General features: G+C 43.1%; 1 protein-coding gene across 1 annotated transcript in view; it reads right to left on the bottom strand.

The window, feature by feature from the left end:
* The window catches only part of SERINC5 (serine incorporator 5), a 92732-nt gene extending 67655 nt beyond the window's left edge, over positions 1 to 25077 (bottom strand). Inside the window, exon 1 of the mRNA XM_012721874.1 lies at positions 24927 to 25077. Within this exon, the coding sequence (XP_012577328.1) occupies positions 24927 to 24953 (27 nt within the window). The 5' untranslated portion in view covers positions 24954 to 25077. The remainder of the gene's footprint in view (positions 1 to 24926) is intronic.
* Positions 25078 to 27546: the final 2469 nt, after the last annotated feature.

Below are 27546 nucleotides of genomic sequence, written 5' to 3'. Positions count from 1 at the left end.
GGCAGGCGGGGATCGAACTCATGCAGAAGTGGCTTAACCTCTTTGTGCTGTGCTTTAAACCACTGTGCCACCAGGGAGAGCCCAAGTTTTAAAAAGTTAATAGAATTAAGAACCCAAAGATAAAACCTAGCTTTTATAATCAATTAATTTTTGACAAGATGACCATTTAAATTTAACAGCAGAAATAAATAACAATGTTTTCAAATTTCAATTTTCAGTAAACAGTTCATTGCTGGAACTGGATATATAAATGGTAAAGAAAGATGTTGGAACCCTTCTTTAGAGCATACATAAAAATTAATTCTAAGTAACCATTGAGTTACTGAGTAAAAATTACAGAACTCTTAAAAGAAAACACAGGAGGGTGCAGCCTGGTGACTCAGCGGGTTAAAGCACAGCACTGAGAAGCTAAAGCCAGTTCAACATGAGTTCTATCCCACCCTGGAGGTGACCCACATGGCACAGCAGACCTCTCCTGACCCACGCACTGCTCCCCTCAGTAGTGTATTTCATCAGTCAGCCTGTTCTGCTCCCCACTCTGACTCTGGTGAATCCTATCATTACCCTTTCATCTCTGGCCTGTACCCCAGTTCTGTATGCATAAGTAAATAAATCTTTAAAAAAAAAGAAACAAAAAACACAGGAGTTCATCTTCAATGACCTTGAGTTTGGCAAAGTTTTCATTGATACAAGATAAAAGTAAGCAACTAAAGGAAAAAGCAAGTAAATTTGGACTACAACAGAATATTTTATGATGCAAGTGATGCTATCAAGAAATGAAAAGACAACTCAGGATGAGTTGAAAATAATTGTAAATCATGTATCTTATAAGGTGTTGGTACATAAACTACATACAGAACTCTTAAAATTCAAAATGGAAAGACAACCCAATTTAGAAATACAGGAATTTAAGTAGACAGTTTCCCAAGGAAGGTATGTGAAAAACACTCAAGAAAATGTTTCCTCAAAATTAGAAAAATGCAAACCAAAACCAAAATGAGATACCAGTTGATATCCACTAGGACATTATAATGAATAAAGCAAAAGACAGACAACCAGTGTTGGTAAGGATGTGTATAAATTAAAATATTCACATACTACTGATTGGAATGTAAATTTTAGCAGCCTGTTTAGAAAGTGATTGGGTAGTTCCTCTAAATGTTAAAAACAGTTACCATATAATCCAGCAATTCCACCCCTAGTTACTTATCCAAGAGAAATGAAAACATGTCCTCAAAAAAACTGTACATAAGTATCGGTGACAATATTACTTAAACAATCAAAAAATAGAAACAGCCAAAACCATCAGTTGATAAATGATAAACAAAATGCACCACATGCCATAAAAAGAAGCACTAACACACACTACTACATAGATGAATTTCAAAAACATGCTAAGTAAAAGAAGCCAGCCATGAAAAGCCACATACTAGATGGTACCATTTATAGGAAATGTCCAGAAGAGACAAGCTCACAGTCACCAAGTTGGTTAAGCAGTTGTCAGGTCTACAAGGCAGTCTCGGGCAAAATTAGCAGCTACAGTAGTCACAGAGGTGACACAAAATGTGCTAAAACACTGCCAAAACCACGGGTTTGTATATTGAGCTCAAAAGTATGTAAACTATACCTCAATACAACTATTTTTATAAAATATATTTTATTAAAAATAATCTAATATAGTCCTTTATAGACAAAGAGAGAAATGCCAAAAGAAAAAGAAAAACCTCAAATAATTTTAAAAGGTTAGGTATTTTGGCTCAACAGAGAAATAAAAGTTTGGGCATTTCTCCAACTCCACTAAAAGAATAAAAATAAAACTATGAAGTTTTTTCCAGTACCTGTTAATTTTAACAGGAATAAAATGTCCCCAAAGGCAAATCAGAAACTGAATTTAGCACTTTAGAAACCGAAATTATTTCATGTGCTTTTAAAGTTATTGGTTGGCTATAAAATGCTTTGTGGGCCCTCCCTGATGGCGCAGAGGGTTAAAAGCACAGCACTAAGAAGCTAAAGCCACTTCCCCATGAGTTTGATTCCCGCCTGCCAGGAGGTGACCACATGGCCTGGCAGACCTCTCCTGACCCGTCCGCTGCACGCCTCAGCAGTGTACTTCGTATATCTGCCTGTTCTGCTCCCCACTCTGTCTCTGGTGAAGCCTCTTGCCGCCCTTGAGCCTCTGGCCTGTACCCCAGTTCTGTATGCACAAATAAATAAATCTTTTAAAAAAATGCTTTGTGAAGTTTACATACAAAGTATTTCATGGATCTTTCAACATTTGTTTTCCTAAGAGACTGCACGTTTTCTTGAAAATGACTGAATCTTAATGCTGGAGCTTCTAGCACTGAGAACCTTGCTAACAAATCTTTTTGTCTTATTACAGAGCAGTTCTTTAAATATTTCCTAATAAACTAATGTCAGCTGGAGAACTCTGACAAAAACTAATTTGACAGTTTAACTGTCATCCTGGGTTTCCCTTTTATGGTGGTATATTCCTCTCTCTAATTTTATTCACCTCAATACAGTTTAGTTAAAAAAAAAAAAAAGCTACATGAACATTGTAAATTATGAATAATGAAGACAAAAGTAAATTACACCATATATCCACACATCCAGTTGTGCAACTTCATATCCAGCTATGCAACCTGATCTATAACCTCAGTTCCCTGTCTTAATGAAAAACTGGGTTTAGTCTGTTATCACTAGACCCATTTCCTAAACACATAAAACAAACACATATACTTATACATATACCAACCACCACAGGCACCTCAAAATAAAAATAATGCCAGAAAATGTAAGTATATAACATGTATTTTGCATCCAGGTTAGTTAAAACCTGAATCTTGCTAAACAAGCTTTTAAATTTTCAAAGACATTATGTTCATAATAAATTCAAACAGTCTAGCAAGGTGCCCAAGTAAAAACCAAATGCCTTCCATGTTATCCTTTATTCCCTCTGCTCAACTCCTATTCTTACTCCACTGTAAGAACCACTTTTTTTTTTCCTTAAGGTTTATTTATTCATACAGAGCTGGGGTACAGGCCAGAGGTGCAGGTGCAGTGTTCTGCTCCCCACTCTATCTCAAGAGAGATAAGAGTGGGGAGCAGAACAGGCCAACTGACAAAGTACTCTGCTGAGGGGAGCAGCAGGGAGACGGGAGAGGTCTGCCACTCCATGTGGGTCAGCTTCAGGGCGAGGATCAAACTTATTCTGAAGTGGTTTTAGCTTCTCAGTGCTGTGCTTTAACCCACTGCGCCACCAGGGAAGGCTCAGAACCACTAATTTTTAAGGATTTGTATTTATTTTATTTATGCATACAAGATCTGGGTTATAGACCAGAGGTACAGGTGGGGAGGATTTACCAGAGACAGAGTGGGAAACAGAACAGGAGGATTTACTGAAATCCACTGCTAAGGGAAGCAGAGAGCAAGACAAGAAAGGTCTGTTCTGCGATATGTGTGTCAGCTTCCTGGCTGGGGATCAAAGTCAAGCCACAATGGCTGGGAATAGCTTAATAGCTGAGACTTTAACAACTGTGGCACCAGGTAGACCCCTGCAAGAACCAATTTTGACAATTTCTAGTGTTATCTTAAACTCTCAGAAATCTTTATGCATACACAAGCATCTACATACTAAGGGCACATTCCTTTGAAAATCATACCTGGGAGCATCATACATATACTGTTCTTTCCATCTTTCCCTCTCTGAACACATACAATTTACCACATTCTTTTCAATAGGAAATAGCATCCTAGGATATGGAAGGTACTAGCAACCTTTTATTTTAAATTAGTCGCTACTGTCAAGGTCTGATTAAGATGTTCAGCATTTACTTCAAATACAGAAAAAATGCAGAACTAGATCCAAGAATATGGATGTATATAACTAAGATTTAAAGACAGGGCACAACAGGTTAAAGCACCATGAAGCTATTGAAGGAAAGCAGTTTGGCTTAGCATCTTAGCTTGGTTAGCAATTCTGGGCCTCAGGCTGATAAGGAAGCGCTCGCGACCTTAACTAGGTTCTGGCTGTCTCCATCCCTGTACATGGGCACAGGCCAAAACCCCAGCATTATAGGTTCTTTTGTAAATAATTTTGATACTTCCCATCCGCCTAGCTGGGGCCTGGCCAATGGGCGCAGGCCACGGTAGTCCCCTTTGTTACAGTAACCTCCTTTTCATGTATATAAGCTTGATGCTGAAAATAAGGACAGGGGACTTTCCTGGTGAACAGACTCACGGCGTCCATCCTTTTCCTTTCAGCTATCCACCGCCACTGCAGCACAGGGAGGTGACCCACAAGGTGCAGCAGACCTCTCCTGTCCTGCTCACTGCTCCCCTCAGCAGTGTATTTCAGTAGATCTGCCTGTTCTGCTCCTACTCTGCCTCTGGTGAATCCTCTCTCACACACACGCCCTCCTAAACTCCATCACCGCTTGCCTATGCTCTAGTTTTTGTAGGCATAAATAAAATCTTTTTAAAAAAAGATTTAAAGCGATTTTGTTAATTTTAAATATTCCTCCAAAGGTGGAAAAACATGAGCCCTCAAAAATGTGTTTTACTACCACCTTGGTCACTCTAGATATTAGATTTTTAACTTCGCCAATCTGATTAGTGAAAATTATCTGTATTTTGAATACTATTTTTTTTTTAAAGATTTATTTATTTATGCATACAGAACTGGAGTACAGGCCAGAGGCTCGGGGCGGTGAGAGGCTTCACCAGACACAGAGTAGGGAGCAGAACAGGCAGATCGACGAAGTACACTGCTGAGGGGAGCAGCGGGCGGGTCAGGAGAGGTCTGCCACACCATGTGGTCACCTCCGGGGCAGGCGGGAATCGAACTCATGCGGAAGTGGCTTTAGCTTCTCAGTGCAGTGCTTTAACCCACTGTACCACCAGGGAGGGCCTTGAATACTATTTTTTAACTGGGAGTAACACTGAGCATCTTTTTAATGTTTATCCATTTGCATTTTCCCTAAGCTGTCTATCCCTGGCCTTTATTGATTTTTCTGTGTTTTTCTCCTGACTTACAAGGACATTCTTTGCAAACTAAGAGAAAAGGTCAATGAACTTCGAATCACGATGTCATTTGTGTTTCGTTTTGTTTCTTTAAACATTTATTTATTTATGCATCCAAGAACTGGAGTACAGGCCCGTGGTTTGGGGTAGAGGATGAGAGGATTCACAAGAGACAGAGTAAAGTAGGGAACAGAACAGACCGACTGCTGAGGGGAACTGCGGGTAAAACAGGTGAGGTGTGCTGTGCCGTGTGGGTCACCCCCTGGCCAGGGATCACACTGCAGTGGCTGTGGATATCTTCATAGTGCTATAATTTAACCCCTGCACTACCAGGGTAGGCCCTCACTTGTGTTTTGACTTTGTTTTTATTTGCTGTGAACAAGTTTCTAATTTTCATATCATCAAATTTGTCAATGTCGTTTATGCATCTTAACTCACTCTTAGAAAATCCTTGGCCATTCCAAAATTATTTAAAAAGTTTATTCATCTTTTCTCTAAGAGAAAAGGGTTTCTACAAACCCACTTTTAGCCCGGTTTAATATGGTTAAACATTTGATCTATACATTAGTTATATTTTCTAATGGAAAGGGCTTGGCCCAAACATTAAAGGAAATTTTCAGTTCACAATTTGGGTCCAGCTATCCCAAAGGAGAATGCCAGTTCTCCCAGAACAAACATTTATGAAGCCATCTTCGGAGCAGCTACTGTTTCTAAGTGCATAATACTATGAAAATCACCCCATCTTACAGATGCAGAAACTAAAGAACTGATCAAAGGCACACTAATGTAAGAAGCAAAGACCACATTAGAACTCAGGCTGCCAGTCAACCAGAAATTGGCACAATCAGCATACCAACCTCTCTCAACAAGACAGCCTAAAAGCACACACCAGAAATATGTCCAAATGAACTCTCACTATACAACAGACTTTTCCTTTTTCTATAAAACATGTAATTCCATTCTCCACATTTAACTGCTTAGCTTATGCACTGAATCTTCATGTAATATTTCTGCGCAACCTTTAAAGTAAACTACCTACACAGCAGTACTGGAATGTCATGTACACGTGTGGTATCTGTGCAGGTAAAGGTTCTTATATGGACAGTACCATACCTTGAGACTTAGTGAGTGGGTGGTAACAAAGTTGGGGATCAGTGTTTTTACAAAGATTGGGGTTATCAAGCATGCTAATTATGAGCACTGCACAGAATCCCTAAAGAGAAAGGACTGACACACCAAAACCAACAGCACTGCCTCAGAACCTACAAATGAGATAGTTCTGTCTCAGGGCAGGGAGAGGGACACACCAGAATCCCCAAACCTGCACACTCTAAGTAGATTCTGTCATCTGCAGCATCAAGACAAATATACTCCAGTGTAAAACCTTTAACGGAAAGGAACATTAATACAAGTAGTGTGCAACAAAGAAAAGGGAAAGAAGAGCTTCCAAATCAACACCTGAAGTTACCTATCCCCTGTGAGGAAATGCCCAGCCACACAGGGTTGGCCTAATGCAGGGCCTCTGAAGCCCAAAAGCCTGCCAAAGTCTAAAGCACCTCCTGGTGAAGACCCATAGAAGAAGGGCAGAAGTTGCCACACAAGTCTGGAAGGAAGAGAGCAAAATCAAAATGAAGATAAAAGCTGCCACTGTTAACTTCCCTGCGGGTCTCTCACCCACATCTGTTTCAAATAGCACAAGACCAAGAAGCAACACAGCTTCTCCACAAGTCTCTGCTCCATGTGCAGGAGCTCCTCCACCCCCCCCCCATCTCCCCCATCCAGCTCACTTCCTCCTCAGTCTCCTCTCCAGCTTCTCCTCCCTGCTCAGATCCAACCTTCCCTGGGTGGGGAAGGGAACCTGCAACTTCCCCTTTCCTGGGGACCACCCTGTTACAGACCCCACCCCAATATTCCCTTTCCTGGTTTTTTTTTTAAAGATTTATTAATTTATGTACACAGAACTGGGGTACAAGCCAGAGGTGCAGGGGCGGTGAGAGGATTCACGGGAGACAAAGTGGGGAGCAGAACAGGCAAACAGACTGAAATACACTGCTGAAGGGAGTAGCAGGCCAGACAGGAGAGGTCTGCTGCATGCACTGATGTGACTGTGGATAGCTTGCAGTGCTGCATCTTAACCCATCAGCAGGGAAGACCCTCCCTTTACTGATTTGTAGCTTTTTCTTTATCTCTGACAAAGAAGTATTCTGATAGAATACTTATTTTTGATCAGAAGCTCCAGACTTTGTTTACAGAACCTAATTTTTATTACATTCAAAGTCATACAAGCAATAGGAAGGGAGTATGGAGTGGGTGTATATCTCTATTAGTCTAACCTCTCAGATATCCAGGAATACCCTCAAGCCATCCACAATAAGGGACAAAAGGAATGTGCATAAGTTTCCCAGGCATTCAGAGCTCTGTTTTCTTCCAGCCATACCACAGCCGGAAAAAAAGAAGTCAGAGATTCAGGCTCTACTGCATCTCTTGCTTCCAAGAAAATGCAACCCGTGACAACCCTCATCCCTCTCCTCCCCCCATCATAAGGAAATAATTTACTGCTTCATGCTTTTCAAAGCCTGCAGCCAGAAGTCGCTGCTGGGCAAAATGATTTGCATAGAGTGCACTGTTCTTTAACCAGCTCTTTCTCAGTAGCCTAATAACCCTTACTCAGCAAACTGCAACTTTTATAAACTACAACACTTGGTAGGAAAGCATATTCTTAAAATCTTGTTTGCTGTTAAATCCTTTGCATCAGATAGAGCAGACCTTTTTGAGGAAAAAAAAATTAAATAGCTGTTTAGGCATTTAGGACTAACGAAGGGGGAAATGTTTTAACTAATATTTCAGAACAAAATACAGCATGGGAAAAATGTGAGGTTTAAGCCCTTACATTTAAAATCTATAGCCATGAGCTCTTGAATTGCACTTACAGAGACAGCAGATATCCTTGAGATATCTGTCTACCCATTCACTCTTATCAGTACAAGGGCAAACTGGGAAATGGCAAGGCTAGCAGTGCCAACTGCACATTGATTGGCCTTTGAAGAGGTTCTGAGTTTAGGTCTCAGTCTCCTCAGTAACATGAGGGGATGGTGGAGCGTCCCAGATTCTTGCAGTCCAGTTCACAAGCCACGTGGGGACGATAACCCAAGCCCTGGAATGACAGCATCACTGCCATCAGAAACCTCAGTCAGCAGTGAGGCTGTGTTTGGCTTTCAGCAAACCAAAGACATCCCAAGAGGGTTCTAATTTCAAACTGCCTAACCATTACCCTTAAAAATTATTAGAGTGTGCTCAAAGTTCCAATATTTTGACTTCTACTGAAATTTCTCATAACCTGAGGCAAGAAATTCCCCTCAGTCACAATGTCCCAATTTTCAGTTTATGGTTTGAGAAGACACAGGGATTCCTACATCCAGGAGCTGCTGCATCCACCCAGCTGTTCTTCTCTATGCCAGGAGCCACGACCCATGCCCACCTTCCACACTCCATCTTCTGACCATTATTTACTATTCAAAACCACCACACCCCTCTCCAGGACTGAGGCAGTCAAGTCCTTTCAGCCTTGGGAGGCAGGAAGAGGAATTAAGCCAAAGCCCCCTAAATTTAAATGAAGTGGCTTCCAAAGATAGGAAGTTCCCTTCTCTGGAATTGTTCACTTAGTCATAGATTAAGAAATCTGAGCACAATTGGGTAGGAGGAGCTGAAAACACTTCCAGCACCAACTTATGTTCTGGGCGCTGGTCCAAGGGGTGGAAAGAGGCCAGCTCCCTCCCTCACACAGCTAAGGCAAGCAAACTGGTCAGCCATCCTGAAGGTCAGCGATGTCCAGAGCTTCTGGACTCATCCTGTAGTTGGGTCCTACCATATGTGCTTTGAAAACAAATGTGTTCCAAAAGGATTGATAGGGAAGAAATTCAGAACTTATCATCATTTTGAGATACTGTTTATTTTCAGTTAAAACACTTGAGGCACAGTAGACATGAGAAGAGCGCACTGACCCTCCTTTTCTCTTCCTGAAAGGAACTAAACTTCCACAAAAGATTGCCTCCCTGTACCAGGAGGAAGACATTCATATCAAGAAAGAGAAGCTGAGATTGAAAGACACCTATATAAACAGACTTTAATAAAATTAATTGTCTTTCTTTAGCCTCCCCACATGACCACTTTTCCACAATTGCCTCTTTGCTCAATTTAAAATAAAAGCATTTAGCCTTCTGCCATCTTTCTGATAGCTTCTGTTCACATAAATTATATTAAATAGGGATGCTTTCCTCCTGTCAGTTTAATTTTCAGTCCCACCCAAACTGAAGGTGAAGGGAATCTTTTCCCTCCCCAATACCATTAGGGAACAATTTGAGGGTCAAGAAGACATGCACTTTATCTTCCATAAATACTAACTAAAGGTAGAAAGCTGTATCCTGCTGAGCTGAATAGGAAGAGACTCATGACACACACCTTGGCTTAGCCAGAGCGTTCTGAGTCTCAGAAACACATTTGGGGCTGCAACTTTCCATTCAAGTCCAGGTCATCCTCCTTACACCACCTCACAGGCACATGGTACAGCTCTTCCAGGTGTGGAATACATGTTCTCTCAAGGGCATGTGGGCACATGTGTGCAAGGGCACACCACCAAAATGTAACACATTCTATCCTAAGCCGATAGGTTTAAAAGGAATGAATATATACAGAATGTGATTTTTGATTTCTGATCAGCATGAAACTCAATTAGAAAATCAATAGCAAAATTGTTCTCAGGAAATTCTCAAAATGCATGGAAAAGAATAACACACTGCTAAATAACCCATAGATCAAAGAAGAAATCACAAGGGAAATTTGAAAATATTTGGAACTGAGTGATAATGAAAATACATTATCAAAATGTTAGCATACAAAGGGTGGCTTTCAAATGCTTTAGAGGAAAATAATGATTTAAAATAATGGTTTACATGCCTGCCTTAAAAGTTAATGAAAATAGAAGATAAAACTCAAAGGAAAAGAGCAGAGATCAGTGAAATAAAAAACAAGTAATGATAAAAAAAAATTGTTTCACATGACTAATAGAATTGACAAGCCCCTCGTTAGACCCATTTAAAAAGAACACAAATCTCTAGTTTAGGAATGACTGAGAGGACATGTACTAAGAATATGTCGCCTTTTTAAAAAAAGAATTATTTATTCACAGAAGAACTGGGGTGTAGGCCAGAGATGCAAGGGGTGAGAGGATTCACCAGAGACAGATTGGGGAGCAGAACAGGCTGATTAACTGAAATACACTGCAGAAGGGAGCAGATGGAGAGACAGAAGAGGTCTGCTAAGCCTTAAGTGGATTAGCACCTGGGCCATAGTGTGGCGATAGTGCTGAGACTTAACCCCTATGCCACCAGGGAGGCCTCAAATAAGTTGTCTTGATACAAACCCTTAAAAGATTCCTAGAAGGGGGACCCTCACTGGTGGCAAAAAGGGCCAGCCGCTTCAGCATGAGTTGGATCCCTGCCTGAAGGTGACCACATGGCCAGCAGACCTCTCATGACCCGCCCGCTGCTCCCCTCAGCAGTGTACTTCATTGATCTACCTGTTCTGCTCCCCGCTCTGTCTCTGGTGAATCCTCTCACCACCCCTGTACCTCTGGCCTGTAGCCCAGTTCTGTATGCATAAATAAATAGATGTTTAGAAAATAATAATAACAGCCTCTCATTTAAAAAAAAAAAAGATTCCTACAAAGGACTTGGGTTTAGAAAATGCAAGTAGACTTCAGGCAGCTGTGGTATGGAAAAATAATCACAATGAAGGGACTAGAGGAGGGAAACCAGTTTATTCCATCTTCCTGTCTCTACGCCCCACCTCCTCAGTACTTTGGCCATGTGCACAGGTGGTCATTTCCCTTGTTGTCAAGCCAACACTATGGACAGGAAGTTTCTCATACTAAACCATGGAAGTTTAGACTCTGTGTGGAGGCTCGTCTCACTCAGCCACCATTTTCCTTCATCTAGGGGCCTTCCACTACTGAAGAGTCTAGAAAGTGACACCACATTCCCGTCCTGGCACATAGCAGCGCTCGGATTATTTGGGAGGTGGAAACAAAGTGAGGGTGACCCTCCTTGCACAGTGCTTGCTCCAAGGCAAAATCCTGGGATAGGACAGGCAGCGAGCAGTGTTGCTAACCATGGGTCCATTCCCCATGACTCAGAGTCAAAAAACCATGATGCCACTCTTTTTGGAGAAAAGAATCAGCAAAGTCACTTAGTCAGACTCTCCTATCACATCCATAAGGAGGGAGGTTTGGGCAGTATTTATGGGAGTAAAGAAAAAAATGAAAATGCACACTGGTGATGTCTAATTGGTGGTTTTCTACTAAGTCATGGTGTAACTTGAATCTGGGTCCAACACTCAGCTTCTGAATGTTGTCTGTCTAACCATGAATCAAGCAACTTAGAGCTCTGTATTCCATGAATATTTTTCAGTTTGGGCAAGGAGTGGTCAGGCACCTGGAGGGCAGTGAACACTCATCTGAGTCTGCAGTCTAAAATAAAACTTGTCAACTTAAGAAAACAGGGGTTTATTCCCTCATCTAAAATGGGGAGGGGCATTTTCATCCCATTGTTGCAATCAGCCCTCTGCTGCTATTGCAAAATAAACAGAAATAAGAAATGACTCTCGCATCTCCAATCCCTTAAATTATTTCATAAATAACTCTTTACTTTTCCTTCTTCTTAAAATACCGAGAGCAATTTGTTTCCTGCCCTGAATCCTGACACAGTTGCATCAACTCTTTAACAAAGATTCTTACATGGGTCTCTGCTGGCGCAGGGATTAGTCTCAGAGCTCTCAAGCTATTGTTGGCACTAGGCATGAATTCCTATGAGTATGACCCCCTGCCAGGGAGTTGACCCACATGGCACAGCAGACCTCTCCTGGCTCTCCCACTGTTCCCCTCAGCAGTGCATTGCAGTGGATCCACCTGTTCTACTCCCCAATGTTTCTGGTGCAGCATCTATTACCTGCACCTCTGGCCTGTACCCCAATTCTTATATGCATAATTCCCCCCCAAAAAAACCCCAAAAGCCTACAATTGTCTCCCCAACACCACCCCTTTTCCCTGCCAGGCATGCTACACCCTCAGTTTTCTTTCCACATTTGCTAAAGAGAAAGCTGGTTTTTTAAATGGAGATGTCTCTACCTTTCTCTACACTTCTCATTCTACAACTCTCTACCCTTTTCATCCTATAACTAGGTTTTTAGGGGCATTAGGATTCTTTGGAGAAGAATCTCTTAGAAGAGTTCAACATACATACAAATGGGTAAACTGCACAGCTGCAGGGAATGAACCTAGAGCTCCTTTCCAGAGGAGCCCTGGATAGACATATTTACTGCCAGGGGGAGTTTCTCCCTCAAGTGACCATCTGCTTCTCCCCCGTTGGCAGCCTTTAAGGTCCAAAGCTGTGCAATACAAACCTCAGTTGGTCTCCAAAGTTCTGCCCTAAGAAAAATATTATACTCAAGGAAATCCCTTATCAATTTACTTGCTCCCAAACAAGAATGACACTTGGTTATTGCCTTTGAATTATATTAAGCTAGATAATCTATGAATATTTATCAGTTGATATATTGCCTTAGAGGTTGTTGTGGGGTTTTGTTTTTTAAAGCAAATGTAGTAACTCAACAACTTCCTAGGGTCCTTAGGAATAATGCTATGGAGCTGAAAAAATTCATATTGATTAAGAATTCTATTACAAAGAACAATTTCATCACTATGGTTACAAAATACTGCCATTGTTTGTAAGAATGCCACTGGAGGAGTTCAATGAGCCTGGCTTCAAGAACAAAAGACTGAACTCTCCCCCCAGTTTCAGTAAGCCAAACACACTAAGGATCAGAGCATTAGGAGACTTGGCCCTCCATTGAATTACTTCTTGCGATATAATGGGAGAACAAAAAACTGGAAAACATATCCCATAAGGATCAAAGCACAGTTGGCCATTTATAACAATGATACTTGAACAAACAGAAGTCAGATTTTCCATGTCTCCTATTTATCTTTGCATAAATAGGATTTAAGGGTTGTGTGCATGTGTTTTTCTTTTATTTTGACTAGACAGTTTCCAGTGGGATGAGGGTGGGGTGCTGTCTAATCACTATATACTGTACTCTTACTTTAAACCCACAAATTGTCTCAAAATTTATTCTGTGATAAAAAGCCACTCTAAGTTTTTCCACAACGGCTGCTTTCTTTAAACATCGACCCAATTTTAATCTTACAAGGCAAATGCTTGCAGAAGAAAAGCCAAAAGTAAAATCCCGTTTCCTTTAAAATTCAACCAGATGTTTTATATAATCAAATCAATACAGTCCTTGAATTTCCTACATGCACACTATGTTGACTCATATTATGTTCTAAAATCTTTTAAAATATCATTAATTCTCAAGCTAGATAAGAGGATATCCCCACTGAAAATATTTTAAAAGACATTTTAACTAGGGTTGCAAAGACTTACTTTGCACTACTTAGAAAGTCTTACATTTAGGGATAATCACAGTGGTTTAGGTTAGTAATTTGATTAATACTGCTCTCAGCATCTAACTCAACTAATAGCGATATATAATGAAAATTTATAACCAATGCTGTTTTAACTCCAGACACTAACATAGGATCTTTATTTCTAAGTATAATTTTAAAATATTGCTTAAGGGCCTCCCTGGTGGCTCAGCGGGTTAAAACACAGCACTGAGAAGCTAAAACCACTTCAGCATGAGTTCGATTCCAGCCCCGGAGGTGATCCACATGGTGTGGCAGACCTCCCCTGACTAGCTCGTTTCTCCCCTCAGCAGTGTACTTTGTCAGTCACCCTGTTCTGCTCCCCACTCTGTCTTTGGTGAATCCTCTCACTGCCCCTGCACCTCTGGCCTGTACTCCAGTTTTGTATGCACAAGTAAATAAATCTTTTTTAAAAAATTGCTTAAGCTGAAAACACTGTCGGGAAATGGGAAAATCCCCACCTTCTTTGGATTCTTCTTGGGTTGAAAAAGCAATCAAAACAGCATCAGAAGGATTACCAAAGATCATACATACAGGGAATTTATACAGCTGTAGGTTCTAAGGAACAATGGCGCGGGCATATTTATTCCGTGTTTGGGATTTAGAGTATCAAGGAAAGAGGCAGGGAGATATCACACCACAGACAAGGGGTGACCTCACTCTGAGAGTAAAGATGAGAATCTTACACAGAGAGGATATGTTCACCAAATAAGCCTATACCCGTATGATACCTGTAGGGTAAGTGCGTTGGTGAAGCTTGGACACCACTGGCCTCTGCGGTCATCACCTGCAGCCTCATTTGAACGCAGGAGGCGCTTGGGAGCATGTGCGGGCGCGCGTGCCTGATGGCGGACACTTGGGGGGGTGGAGTGGGCGCACGAGTAGGCGCAGCTGGGCCTGGAGGCGGAGGCTATGCGGGTGGCGTCATGCAGAGAACAGCTATGAGAGGAAGGGACCATGAGAGAATGCCAGAGAGCCCAAAGCTCTTCAGGACTCCAGGACTCTCCTTTATCCAACTGCCCCAATCAATAGAGAACCTGCCCTGTGCTTCCTGCCACAACCCCACACATTCTTCTGTGGTTTAAAAAGGGATAACAGTGATAGCTTTCACAATTAGAAAAAGTGCAAATGACTGAGACAAGGACAAAATTTCTTTAGGCCCTAGGGGCCTTCACTGCTCCCAACCCAAAACAACCTCGGTTCTTACATAACTGCAAAATCTCCCATAGTTCACAAAACCTCCATGCACCTCAGTTTCCAGGAATTTTTTTTAAGAATTTATTTTACTTATGCATACAGAGAGCTGGCCAGACATGCCTCCCAGGTGGGGGAAGGGCTGGGAGAAGGGGTGCTGAGAGGATTCACCAGAGTGGGGAGCAGAACAGGGAAGACAGGGGTTGTCTGCTGGGCCTTGTGGGTCAGCTCCCTGGCAGGGGATCAAACTCATGCTGCAGTGGCTGCCCATAGATAGCTTCATAGTGCTGCAATGTAACCCCTTGTGCGGCCAGGGAGGTCCCTACACAGGGAATATTAAGAAAAACCTATCTGACTCTTGGATAGAGCACCCCAGAACAGCCTAGTCAAAGGATAAAAGGGAATTTCGTCGAAAGGGCAGTTGTGCAGATATAGCAGCTTTGAGGAGCATCTCCTCACTGACCATGCAGGGCTCTGAAGCACATAGCAGATGCCATAGTCGCAGACGCTTTCTGAAGCTCCTAAATGGTGACTTACATTAAAGCACCTGGGAAACTGAAAAGTAAACATCCAAGTTTCAGTCTAGTTGATTCATTCTGAAATATTCACTATCTCTGGGGACTCTACAGCTGCTATGTATACAGAAAATGGGGTGGAAGCAAACAGCAGGGGCAGGAGATGCCACCCTTTTCAGTGGAGAGATGAGTCAGAGGCTGCCTCCCTCTGCAGATGAGTGCGCCCCGAAGTCACCGCACTCAGACTTGCCACAGCCCAGAGCTGCTTGTCAGCCTGCCAGGTCAGCTATAAGGCAGTCCAAGAAAACACATCTGAAAGAGAAACCTCCTTACTCACTTTATACCTAGCAGGCAGCTGTCACTCTCTTTATTGTGCAGGGTAGGGGACAGACTTACCTTTCCAACAGTCTGAACTTGGCAAACTACACAAAGACATCTCCAAACCACTCTTTCCGTATTAGCTCACCAGTGAGCTAAATTAGGCCTCAGATCATCATTAGCTGAATCACCACCTTTGTCAGCATGGTAGGAAGATTATGTGGGCATTTCACTGCATTTTACCCCAAGTTTCACAAAAATGAATCAAAAAATTAAAGTGCCAGTATTAGTCATAAGCAGCACAGGACTCAAGCTTTATGCAAGTAGAACAAATGGCTTCCTTCACACAACAGGAAAACTGATCAAATGCCATCTAGATAGGCTAAAAATCCAAATCAAAGAAAATATTGAAGATGAAATATAGTGTTGATGGCATCTAAAGGGAGTATAATTAGGAATTTTCTTCTTGGTTATTAGTCTCTTAGGAACAGAAACATACATAAACCTCCTAACAATAATCCTATTCAGTAACTTTCACACATTTAACTTTATTTAACACCTATGAAAAAAATCATCAAGTTTGAAAGTAAAGGTCCACCACCATCAGAGCTTAAGCTGGAAAAACATTAATGGCTGCAAAGAAGTGGCTACTGCAGGATAAAACATCCTTGGGCACCCCATGACTCAGCAGAAGTAGCAGGCTCAGTTACAGCACCTACAACACGATACAATTATTCTGCCAAGTAAAATCATGTGCATTTAAGGTGAGTGAGGTGCCTCCCTGGTGACACAAAGGTTAAAGTGTCAGTGCTATCAGGCTATCCCCAGCCACTAAGGCATGAGTTCAGATCCCCGGCCAGGAAAGTGACCCACATGGCACAGCAGACCTCTCCTGTCTCACCCACTGATCCCCTCAGTAAGTATTTCAATCTGCCTGTTCTGTTTCCCACTCTGTCTCTGCTGAATCATCTCACCCTCTACACCTCTAGCCTACATCCAGCTCTTGTATGCATAAATAAATAATTTTTTTTAAAGATTTATTTATTTGTGCATACAGAACTGGGGTACAGGCCAGAGGCTCAGGGGCGGTAAGAGGCTTCACCAGAGACAGAATGGGGAACATCACAGGTAGATCGAGGAAGTGCACTGCTGAGGGGAGCAGCGGGTGGGCCAGGAGAGGTCTACCACACCATGTGGTCACCTCCGGGGCAGGCGGGAATCGAACTCATGCGGAAGCGGCTTTAGATTCTCAGTGCTGTGCTTTAACCCGCTGCGCCACCAGGGAGGGCCAAATAAATAAATTTTTAAAGGTGAGAGTCTGGACTATAAAATATCAAAATATGTTTCTTTCTGCATGAAATGCCACAAATCATTTTAAAAAGCTTTAGAAATAGAAAAAATAATTTTTTTGTACCTCCATTAAGGCCTTCCAAGGGTGCAGCATATGATATAATGAGACCCTTCAAAGAGCTGCAGGAAGAAAGTTTTGCTTAAAGAAAAGTGTTGTAACCCAAGATATGTGAGGGGGAACAGGTACTTGTCATAGTGGTGAATGAAGAAGTTGGGAAATGGGTAGAGGTGGCCAGTCAGTCAGAACTGGGTGCCCCAAGCCCTTAGCCCAGGATTCCCAAGACTATTTATCAATCTAAAAAAGGAATAATCACTTGGAACCAGGAGGGTGCCCCCAAAACCCCGGTGGCCCAAGCCCATTTATCAATCTGAGAAACAATCAATTTCAGTCAAGGTGCCCCCTGCACAATTAAAAATGGAATGTTCTGAACACCATCACAATAATACAATGCTAAAGCAAACCAAAGCTTTAAGGAAAGCAGGCCAAGTTACCTGGGAGACTCACTGGGCCTCAATAACATAGGAGATCCCACAGGCCCCAACCAATCAACAATGCTGAGACACCCAATGGCCAAACTCCTGCTGCTTGCTCACTATACCCATATAAACACCTCCTTCTTGGCCCCTCAGTGGCAATCCATTTGGGACCTCTCTCTGCTCAGAGAGCTTTCTTGTCCTTTCTTTTATCTAGCAATAAAGTTCTTGCTTTTCTGCATAACACTGGTCTCAACATTGACTTCTTTCCTCACAGAGAAAAGATACAGAACTGAGAGACCCAGAGAAAAAATATAGAACTGAGAGACCCAGATACCCAGGTCCTTTTCAAGAGGTGTTCTGTCTAGAAGAAAGGAAGCACATACAGGAATAACTAGGACACATATAGACAAGTTTAAGAGCAAGGTCTGAGAAAATTCTCAAAACAAAGGAGAAATCATTACTGACAAAATGCTTCTTGAGCTAGGCATTAAAAGTAGATATTGGGTTTTATAGACAAAGAAGAATACATCATAGAAATAATTACTATAATGTAGTTTGGTAGTTTACATTTTAAAGAAGTCTTCACAGAATATGTGTGTTTCAGCTACAGCCTAAAGGTTCTCAGTTGCCCTGAAAAGAGACCTATTCCAAATGACACTTGATCCGAGGCCACACTCTAACTTTGGGGCCTCTTGGTTTTGTTAAGCATCATAAAGATGAAAATGCCACGAAGTTCAAGCAAGTAACAACTCTGCCCTAACTCTACACTTGACCAAACTTTCAACAGAGCTGCTTAGCTAGCTGCCTACAGCTGCATCCCTGGGATGATCCAGTCAACGTTTGCCTTTTAAATTCTTGTCTGGAAAGGTTCAGAGATGTCAAAATGAATTTACTGCTTGTTCATGTCAACACCTGAAATGGAATCCACTCCCTTCCTTAAGACTCTAGTAATTGTGAATGGTCCTCTGTCCCTTTGAGATGTATATGTATTTCCTATCACTCTGTTATCTCTTAAGGTTTTAAATGCCCTTCCTTTGAAGTGTAATCTTCAGAAAGGAAAGGGACTTTCTGTCAGTCTCAGTGGAAGGAATCCTAACTAGCCACCTAGCAGAAACAGCTGCTCCAATTTCACATATACTAATCAAGCCGTCACTTTTCACTTCCTGATACTACCAGGGACGCTCACTCCCCCTCCTGCCTAGTCCCTCATTCTCCTCTTAAAACTCCCAGTCAAGTACATGCAAGTCGGAATGGAGCTCAGCTCTTCCTTCTGCTATCAGTGGTTACAGAATAAAATGTCTGCATGGTTGCAACTAATGTCTGGCTTTATTTACATGTGATCATGGTGATTCTCTGGTGGCTTTACTAATTAATATTAACAGACATTAGAAATGATCGTTCACCAGAGAAAATCTCAGGGATCAAGTAATAAGATCTGACTGAAAATACCTCACCTGGGCTTTCCTGTCCTTACAATGAACTGCTTCGAAGGACACAGTGAGTCTTTACCCTGAAAATGGGACCCAGGGCTTGATTCATCCATGTGATCCAGCTGCTTCAGAAGTCTTGGTCAAGCTCTTTCTCTTAGAATGATTCTTAGATGAATTTTTCAAGCAAGCTGCATGTTACTGTACCAAGAAGGGCAAAAAACTGGGAGGCTTCGGCCTGCGCCTGCCTGCCTGCCAAACAGTGTCTGCACATGTGGCAGAATTTGGTCTAAAACCTGCTACTACTATAAGCTGGACAAGGTTTTGAGGATTTAAACCTTACCCAACCAGTAACTGTTGGCAACCACCAGTATCCATCAAAACAGCCTAACAGCTGTGTATTCAAAAATGTGTTTGGTCCATCATAAGCAACAAAATGTGCAACTCATAATACTCATATTAAATTAATAAAGAAGAGCAGTTCTAGTTGTTAAGGGCTCCACCTGGAGTCAGGTGGACCAGTGTTCACACCTGGCTCTATCACCCCTTATCCTCAGTCAAACTAACTTAGCTCTCTGTTCTCACCTACAAAAAAAGCCAATTAGAACAGGACCCCACCCCTAGAATGAATACAGACTAGATAAAAACAGCAGGCTGTAGGCATGAAACAAACTTTTACCTATAGTAATTATAATCATTAGTACTTATACTTGCCTGGTGTAAACCCTGCTCAATCTTATTCTCAAAATGCCTTGGAAGGACTGTCTAGATCTTCCAGTTACACATTTCATTTCATCATTGACTTGCACTGTCATTTTCATAGCCTGTTTTCCCCACACTTCTACTCTCAACTAGTCACAAGTTCCAGGACAGCAAGGAAGCTCTTTGCTCATCATGCAATCCCCAATGGCCTTCCACTGTGCTGGGTACTCAAAAAGTACTCTCCTGTAGCAACAATTAGCCAACACCTAATCAAAACCTAAGGTTATAACAGAATCAATATAAAAATGAGATGCCCTGGAGACTGTCTAAGTCACTGAATGGGTAATGGCAAATAACAAATTTTGGGGGTTCCTTACTTTGTTCTAAACCCTGTGCTAGAGACTTCAAGTTTCGCATGTAATCCTCAAGGTAAGGATTACCACACCCACTCCACAGTTGAGGAATACAAAGTTAATAGAGAGAAGTAACCTAAACAGTCACACCAGCCCTCACTGTCTAGATTCCCCAGTTTAAACCTAGATCACAGTCCAAAATCCAGTCTTTTTTCTGAGTTACACACTGTTCCTGATGGTCCTCTGTTAAAAGTCCTCAAAATTTTTATCTCCAGCTTCAAACTTTTCCCAATTTAAATATCCAACTGGTGACTTTCCATCTCCATTGAGTTTGTAACCAGTATCTCAAATGTAACAAAATCAAAAAAGAACTATGGGATTTCCCTAACCACAACCACAATTCCCCCTCCATCCCAGCCTCCTACTTCACCTCCAGTTGCTCCATCCAGTTACTCAGGCCAAAAACAGAATCTTTCTCCTTTCCACACCCATCTTGAATTCATGCAAAAATTCAGCACTACCTCTAAAATATGCCCAGAAGCTGAGGGCATCCCAATGACTCATGACTACTTCCTAAATTAAGGTTCCACACTCTCCTCCTAGGAAAATAACAACAGTAGACTTCCAGGGCCCAAAGCACATGAGGAAGGATTTTTGTTTATTACTGAAGACTAGAACACTGTTTACACACATGAGGCAGTTGAAAAACTTCCCTGAAAGAGCACCTCTGTTCTCTTTACCTCTGCTGGAAACTTAGAGGAATAAAATTGGGGATTGAAAGGTCTCACTAAGACAAGAACCAGAGGTGGGGGGAGGAATGGGTAACAAGCTGTTTAACAGCTTATGGAAGTTTCCAGGAATCTGAGATTTGATAGGATTATTTGTACAGAAAACCAACCCAACCTGACCCCAAAGATCGAAAATTCTGCAAAAGAATGACTTCTCCTTCCCACAAACCCCAAAAAACACTATAAAAGAACACCCCTTGTGCTGGCAAAAATGCAGATATGCCCACCGGTGTCTCTGAGGGTTTCTTTCTTCAACCTGCCCCTTTCAAATGCAGCTCTTTAGCTGTCTGTGTCTACACAGGCATCTCTTTTTTCCTCATAAACCTTTAAAATGCAGCTGTTGCCTGTTTGTGTCTATGCAAATGTCTGTCCTTTCCTGCCCCCCTCCCCTCCCAAGCAATAAACTCTCTGTGGCTGAAGGAGAGAGAAGCTGCCAAAATCTTGCTCAGAGGAATCCAAGGGCCCCATACACCAAAACCCATCATTAGAACCCAACACCTCCATCTCTGATACAGTCCAGTATGCATTGTATCCGAAAAGATTTTTTAAAGATATTATTTATTTATGTATACAAAAACTGGGATCAAGGCCAGAGGTGCAGAGTGGTGAGAGAATTCACCAGAGACAGAGTAGGGAGCAGAACAGGCAGATCTACTGACATATACTGCTGAGAGGAGCAGCAGGCGAGACAGGAGAGGTCTTTTATGCCATGTGGGTTAGATTCCTGGCCAGAGATCAAACTCATGCAGCAGTGGCTGGACATAATTTGATATTGCTGAGATTTAACCCCTGTGCCACCATGGAGGTTCCCAAAGTGATTTCTAATGAGTGTTTTATATGTTCTTCATATATTTTGAATAGTAACCCCTTATCATGTACATGACCTACAAATATTTTCTCCTATTTAGCAGACTGCCTTTTCATTTCGTTGATGGTTTTCCTTAGAGAAGCTTTTCAGTTTGACATAATCCCACTTGTTTATTTTTGCTTTTACTGCCTTTGCTTCTGGTATCAAATCCAAAAAAATTTTTTTTGCTAAGGCTGATGTTAAGGAGCTTACCCACTCACTGAGTTTTCTTCTAGAAATTCTATGTTTTCAAGTTTTATGTTCAAAAGCTTTAATCCATCTTGAGTTAATTTTTGCATATGGTGTGAGGCAGGCATCCAGCTTATTCTTTTGCATCTGATTGTCCACATTTTCCAACACCAATTATTCTTTGTCCACTGTATATTCTTGGCTGAGTTTTTGTCTTTTTTTTTTTTAGTTGTTTTTTTAATTCCAATTCAGGCCCCGGTTTTCCCTTGTTAAAAAAAACTTCCAACAAAGTTTCTTGGATGCTCACAGTTAAGCAAAAGACTCTCAGACGTCATAAATATCCATCCCTACAGCCAGGGACATCCACTTCTTTTTGTCTAAGAGTGTTTGCCAAATGTCACTACTTTCCTTTGAGCCAATTCTAGATATCTTCCATCTATTAAAGATCAGAGAGAAAACCAAAAACCTTCCCAAGAGCCTGTCAATGCAACCACAACAAAATTCAAACTCCAATGATGATTAACAGAGTCTCGGCCACATCTGTCCCTGTCTTGCCTCTGTGACCTCACGGCTATTATCTACGACAGTCAAACTACTCTGTACTCCCTTAAGTTCCTTGAACATCCTGGAGGGCTCCTTACTATCAGTCTTACTTGAGTGCCTCCTTTCATTGACTAGTCTCAATTTCAAGAGTATCCTCTCAGACAGGTCTCCCCAGCAACACTACCCAATGTTACTGTACTAATCCTTACTGTTTCAGTTTACATGCTTACAAAATGCCACCACTCCCCCAAACTGGACCTAAAACTAAGGGCAAAGAGGTGGTTTGTCTGGTTCATTGCTAAATCTCCAACTCCACAGACATAAGAAATAAAAAATATATTTAGTCATCATTCCCAGCATGCAAGTGGGGGGAGTACTGGAGGGGGAAGAATCTTGTGTGATTAAGCCTTTACCCTGTAGGATATTCCAGGTAGTGTCAAAATTGATTGAATGATGAGACATACTACTGGTGTCCAGAGTTGAGGAACTGGTTAGCAGAGAGGGGAAAATTACCTAACATACATTCAGTGTCAGAAAGGTTGTGAGCAAAAACAGAACGGTTCAAGGGCTCAAAAAAACAAGACTTGGATTTAGATAGCTTCTGATGGTGCTGTGTTTTTTTTTTAAATGTAAACTTACTAGCCCCATCTATATGAAATCATAGTCATCAGCATCTCAGTTGAAATTCACCAGTGATGCCTCAGTCCTGAGAAAGCAGAAGTCAACTTTCTTATGATGAATGGCTATTTTGGTTTTGGTTTTTTTTTGTTTTTTTAAAGATTTATTTATTTGCACATACAGAACTGGGGTACAGGCCAGAGGCTCAGGGGCGATGGCAAGAGGCTTCACCAGAGACAGAGTGGGGAGCACAACAGGCAGATAGATGAAGTACACTGCTGAGGGGAGCAGTGGGCGGGTCAGGAGGGGTCTGCCACACCATGTGGTCACCTCCAGGGCAGGCAGGAATTGAACTCATGCTAAAGTGGCTTTAACTTCTTAGTGCTGTGCTTTAACCCGCTGCACCACCAGGGAGGGCCAGATTTTGGTTTTTTCCAAAGTTGTAAAGGGGATTTTAAAAACCAATCCTTAAATCTAGCCAAAATATCAATCATATCAGTAACTTCTTGAGAAGAAAATTTGAGTACTAGTAATTTTCTGTGCCCTAAATTGGTTGCTTGGAGGCACAGAAAGCATCACAAGGCTTCCATAAGAATAGAAGAGGGCAGATGCCCCTAAGTAGCTATACAGTAATTACTGTATAATGAACAGGGTTGTATAAAACTGGAAAGTATCTAAAACAATAGAAGATCTGCAAAGCTTTCTTGAGATTTTGAAGATTTGAAGATATTACACATCAGTGAAAAGCCACATCTCTGAAAAGGCCATTCTAAATGCATGCCACTTACAATGAGGACACTGAGTTGTTAGAAAAAGGATGGCTTATCTGCCAGAATGGACTGCTTACAGAAACTCAATTTAACCCCTGAATGTCTTAACAACTGGCCTCCCTTGTACTAAGCTGAATGTTTCAGTACACAAGAACACACCTGTACCTGAACACCCCCAGAGTGTGATCTATTTATAAAAACACACCATTAGAGTTGTACAGACGTGCTGATTATCACTATGAATAAGAAGGCAGAAGCTCCATCTGGGAAAGGCTTTACCTGCTTAGTTTTTTCTAACTCTATAGGAGGGACTGAAATGAGCATAAACGGGTCACAGACTAATTTTCACTTCCAATCAGAATATGACGCCTATTCCAACTGTTCATCTGTGTTTTAAGATATCATGAGTTTAAACAGTGGAGCCAGGGAAATGCACTGGACTATGGTGATGGCACATGGGTGATTTGGTGATGGGAAGCCCAAAAGGATTACAACTGAGATAGGAAAATGCACAAAATGATGTAAAAATAAACTACTATATTATTCATTAAAAAAAAAGATATCATGAGTTTAACAAGAGAGTTATAAAACAGGTTTGGGCAAGTTCACTTGTAAAAAGGGGCGGAAAGACTAGGCTCTACCCAAGTAGTCAGTCGGGTCTTGTGTCTAGCCAGGGCTGGGTCAGGCAACATGGAGGGCTGGGTTTTCCCTGTTCCCAGAGCTGAGTGCGGTAGTTTGGAAACCAGGTTTCGAGACATTATTGCAGATATACAGCCACTTCGAGATGCCAAGCGCAACCTAGGTCCCAAGAACGTAGTTTGGTTCAGGATAAAGGAGATAAGACGTTGACTGAACCCAAAGCTTCTTCTGGGTTCACAAAACCGGGTAGCTATGCAGCTCCGCACCACACTCATTCCCTGGAAAGGGAGGCAGGGGCGACAAGCTCCAGAAGCAACGACGGGTCCTCACCCACCTGCCTCTCCCCTAAGCCCAGCCCTTAGTGAAGTCCCGGAGGCCAGGGGAAGACCTCCGCGTCGCTTGCGACTTCCCCGCCTCTCTCCTCTCCCATCCGTGTCACAGGGTTTACCGGACGGCTGAGCGCGGCGCTCCGGCCTGAGGCACTCATCCAGGCGGCTGGGGCTCTACCCTAGACCATCCACCACCTGCCCATTTTCGGTCGCACCGCTGGGGCGCACACCAGTGTAGCCCGCGGTGCCTGGGCTCAGGGCCAGGCTGCCTGACACGCCGCCACCAGTTCGGTGACCTCCCTCGCTTACCTGGCCAGCACAACACTGTGCTGACATCGTGGCGGCTGGAGCCTACGGGTGCGCTTGCCGCTGGCCGCTCCCCTCCGGGCCTTCTGGTTCACTCCGGCCTCGTGATCACCTCTCTGCACCAGCTCACGACTATACCAATCAGTCCCAGCTGAGAGGCACCACCCCTAGGCGAAGACGCCCCGCCTCGCCCCCAGGCCCAGACCCGCCCCCAGGTCCCGCCCCCAGGTCCCGCCCCCGGGTCCCGCCCCCGGGTCCCGCCCCTCGAGCGCTCTCGGCCCCGCCCCTTCCCCTGTAAGCGGCTGAGGAGCAGGCTCTTCCCGACCTGCCACTTCCGCTGGCGTCAGGCGCTGTGGATACGGCGGTCACTTCCCAGTACGAAACCGGGCTCCGGAAGAAGCCCACCCGCCGCGTGCTGCCTAGCCGGTGCCTTGCGGAGGAGGGAGCCCCTGGTCCTACTCTGCGCGCTGCCTCACGCTACTGGGATAGCCACGGGATCCCTGTTCCTGAAATGGTGCCACCTTGCTCATCTGCCAAGAGAACGTCTCAATTTTAGGGAAAGTCCCCGCTGCCCAAGTTTCCTCGAATCCATGAGAACTTGGCGTTCTGGTCTGACTGCTCTTTGAGAGCAGTGAGAGCACGCTCCAGCTTCGCGGTTACTGACCCATAATATTTTCCATTCCCTCAACCCACCCCTCCTGAGAGCGCATCCCCACACAGCGACATGTTTGTGTCCCTGCTGCAGCCTCTCACCCGACCTCACTAAAAAGAGGCTCTGGGCCCTCCCTGGTGGTGTAAGGGGTTACAGCGCAGCACCATGGGGCAGTCTGTAGCCGCTGCGGTGTGGGTTGTGTGGGTTCTATCCCCGGCCAGGGAGCTGACCCGTATGGTGCAGCAGACCTCTCTTGTCTTGCCTGCTGTTCCCCATAACAGTGTATTTCAGTACACCTGCTTGTTCTGCTCCCCACTCTGCCTCTGGTGAATCCTCTCACCCCTTGCACCTCTGACCTGTACCCTAGTTCTTGTATGCATAAATAAATTTTTTTAAAAAATAATATAGAGGGCCCTCCCTGGTGGCGCAGCGGGTTAAAGCACAGCACTGAGAAGCTAAAGCTACTTCTGCATGAGTTTGATTCCCACCTGCCCCAGAGGTGACCACATGGTGTGGCAGACCTCTCCTGACCCGCCCGCTGCTCCCCTCAGCAGTGTACTTTGTCGATCTGCCTGTTCTGCTCCCCACTCTCTCTGGTGAAGCCTCTCACCGCCCCTGAGCCTCTGGCCTGTACCCCAGTTCTGTATGCACAAATAAATAAATCTTTAAAAAAAAATTTAAAAAAAAAATAACATAGAATACTCCACAGTGGCGGCAGAATAGTCCAGGACTCAGGGTTAAGAGGCCTGGATCCCATTATCAGCTCTACTTCTAACCTAGATGTCCTTGATGAGGGTTCTCCCCTTCTTGGGCCCCTGCTTCTCTCAAGGGAGGAGGCCTTGAGTTCCAGCAGTTCTAACTGACATAGATTTCACACTCTCCATTCCAGGAAGCTGCCTGGCTCTTCCCAGCCTGGCAGCAAGTCAAGAAGCTCACCAAGGCCAGGCAGGTGAGAACTGAGGCCAAAGTGACTGCAGCAGCCAGCAATGAAGCTCATTCAAGTCCCTGTGAGAATTAGGTCTTCTGCTTAGTAACCAAGGAGCAGGTTGCTGTGCTGAATGTCATACTATTTTATGCTGTTTTTTTTTTTTCATTAATATTTTTAAGTCTCAGAGCCAAGTCTCATCACTTTCCATGGCACTAAATAGGGGCTAATTTTTTGTCCTCTCATCACAGCATCTAAGATTTTAGAACATCCTGTGCAATCATAACTAAAGGACTGGTTCCCACATGGCTTTCTTCTTAATCTCCAGTTCCCAAACTGTTTTAACAAGCCATCTCCTTGTCAAAGGTTCTCTGGAATTAGTCCAGTTAAGATAAAATCTTGTGTCCTGTGCAGATACGGGGAGCCAGTCCTTGTTTGACTTCTTAGGCTTTGAGCAGTTTTTAAAGACCTGTCTGGTTTGCCTCCCTCATAAAATGGACACAGTAATGGTTAAAGAAGAATAGAGTTTGGAAAAGTGGTGAACTTCTCCATTCAGCTCTTGGAGAAATGGCTGTGAGAAGAATGGGTTTGGGTAAGGAGAAAAACCAGTGGTACTTTTTAACTTCCACAAGGTACAAAAAATTGTTAAGAAAGCTTTTATTTTTTTTTTAAAGATTTATTTACTTATGCATATAAGAACTGGGGTACAACCCAGAGGTGGAAAGGTAGGGGCAAGAGGACTCACCAGAGACAGAGTGGGGAGCAGAACAGGCAGATCTACTGAAATACGCTGCTGAGGGGAGCAGCAGGCAAGACAGGAGAGGTCTGCTGCGCCATGTGGGTCAGCAAACTGGTCAGAGGTCGAAGTCGTGCTGTAGTGGCTGCACATAGCTACATAGTGCTGCACTGTAACCCCTTGCACCACCAGCATTGTCCTTTTTTTTTTAAAGATTTATTTGTGCATACTGAACTGGGGTGCAGGCCAGAGACTCGGGTGGTGAATGACTTCACCAGAAACAGAGTGGGGAGCAGAACAGGCAGACCAA

This window comes from Condylura cristata, unplaced genomic scaffold (genome assembly GCF_000260355.1).
Source record: "Condylura cristata isolate star-nosed mole 26May11 unplaced genomic scaffold, ConCri1.0 scaffold00007, whole genome shotgun sequence".
Taxonomy (NCBI): Eukaryota; Metazoa; Chordata; class Mammalia; order Eulipotyphla; family Talpidae; genus Condylura; species Condylura cristata.
Note: the sequence above shows the minus strand (reverse complement) of the source record. Positions and strands in the feature narration are given on the sequence as shown.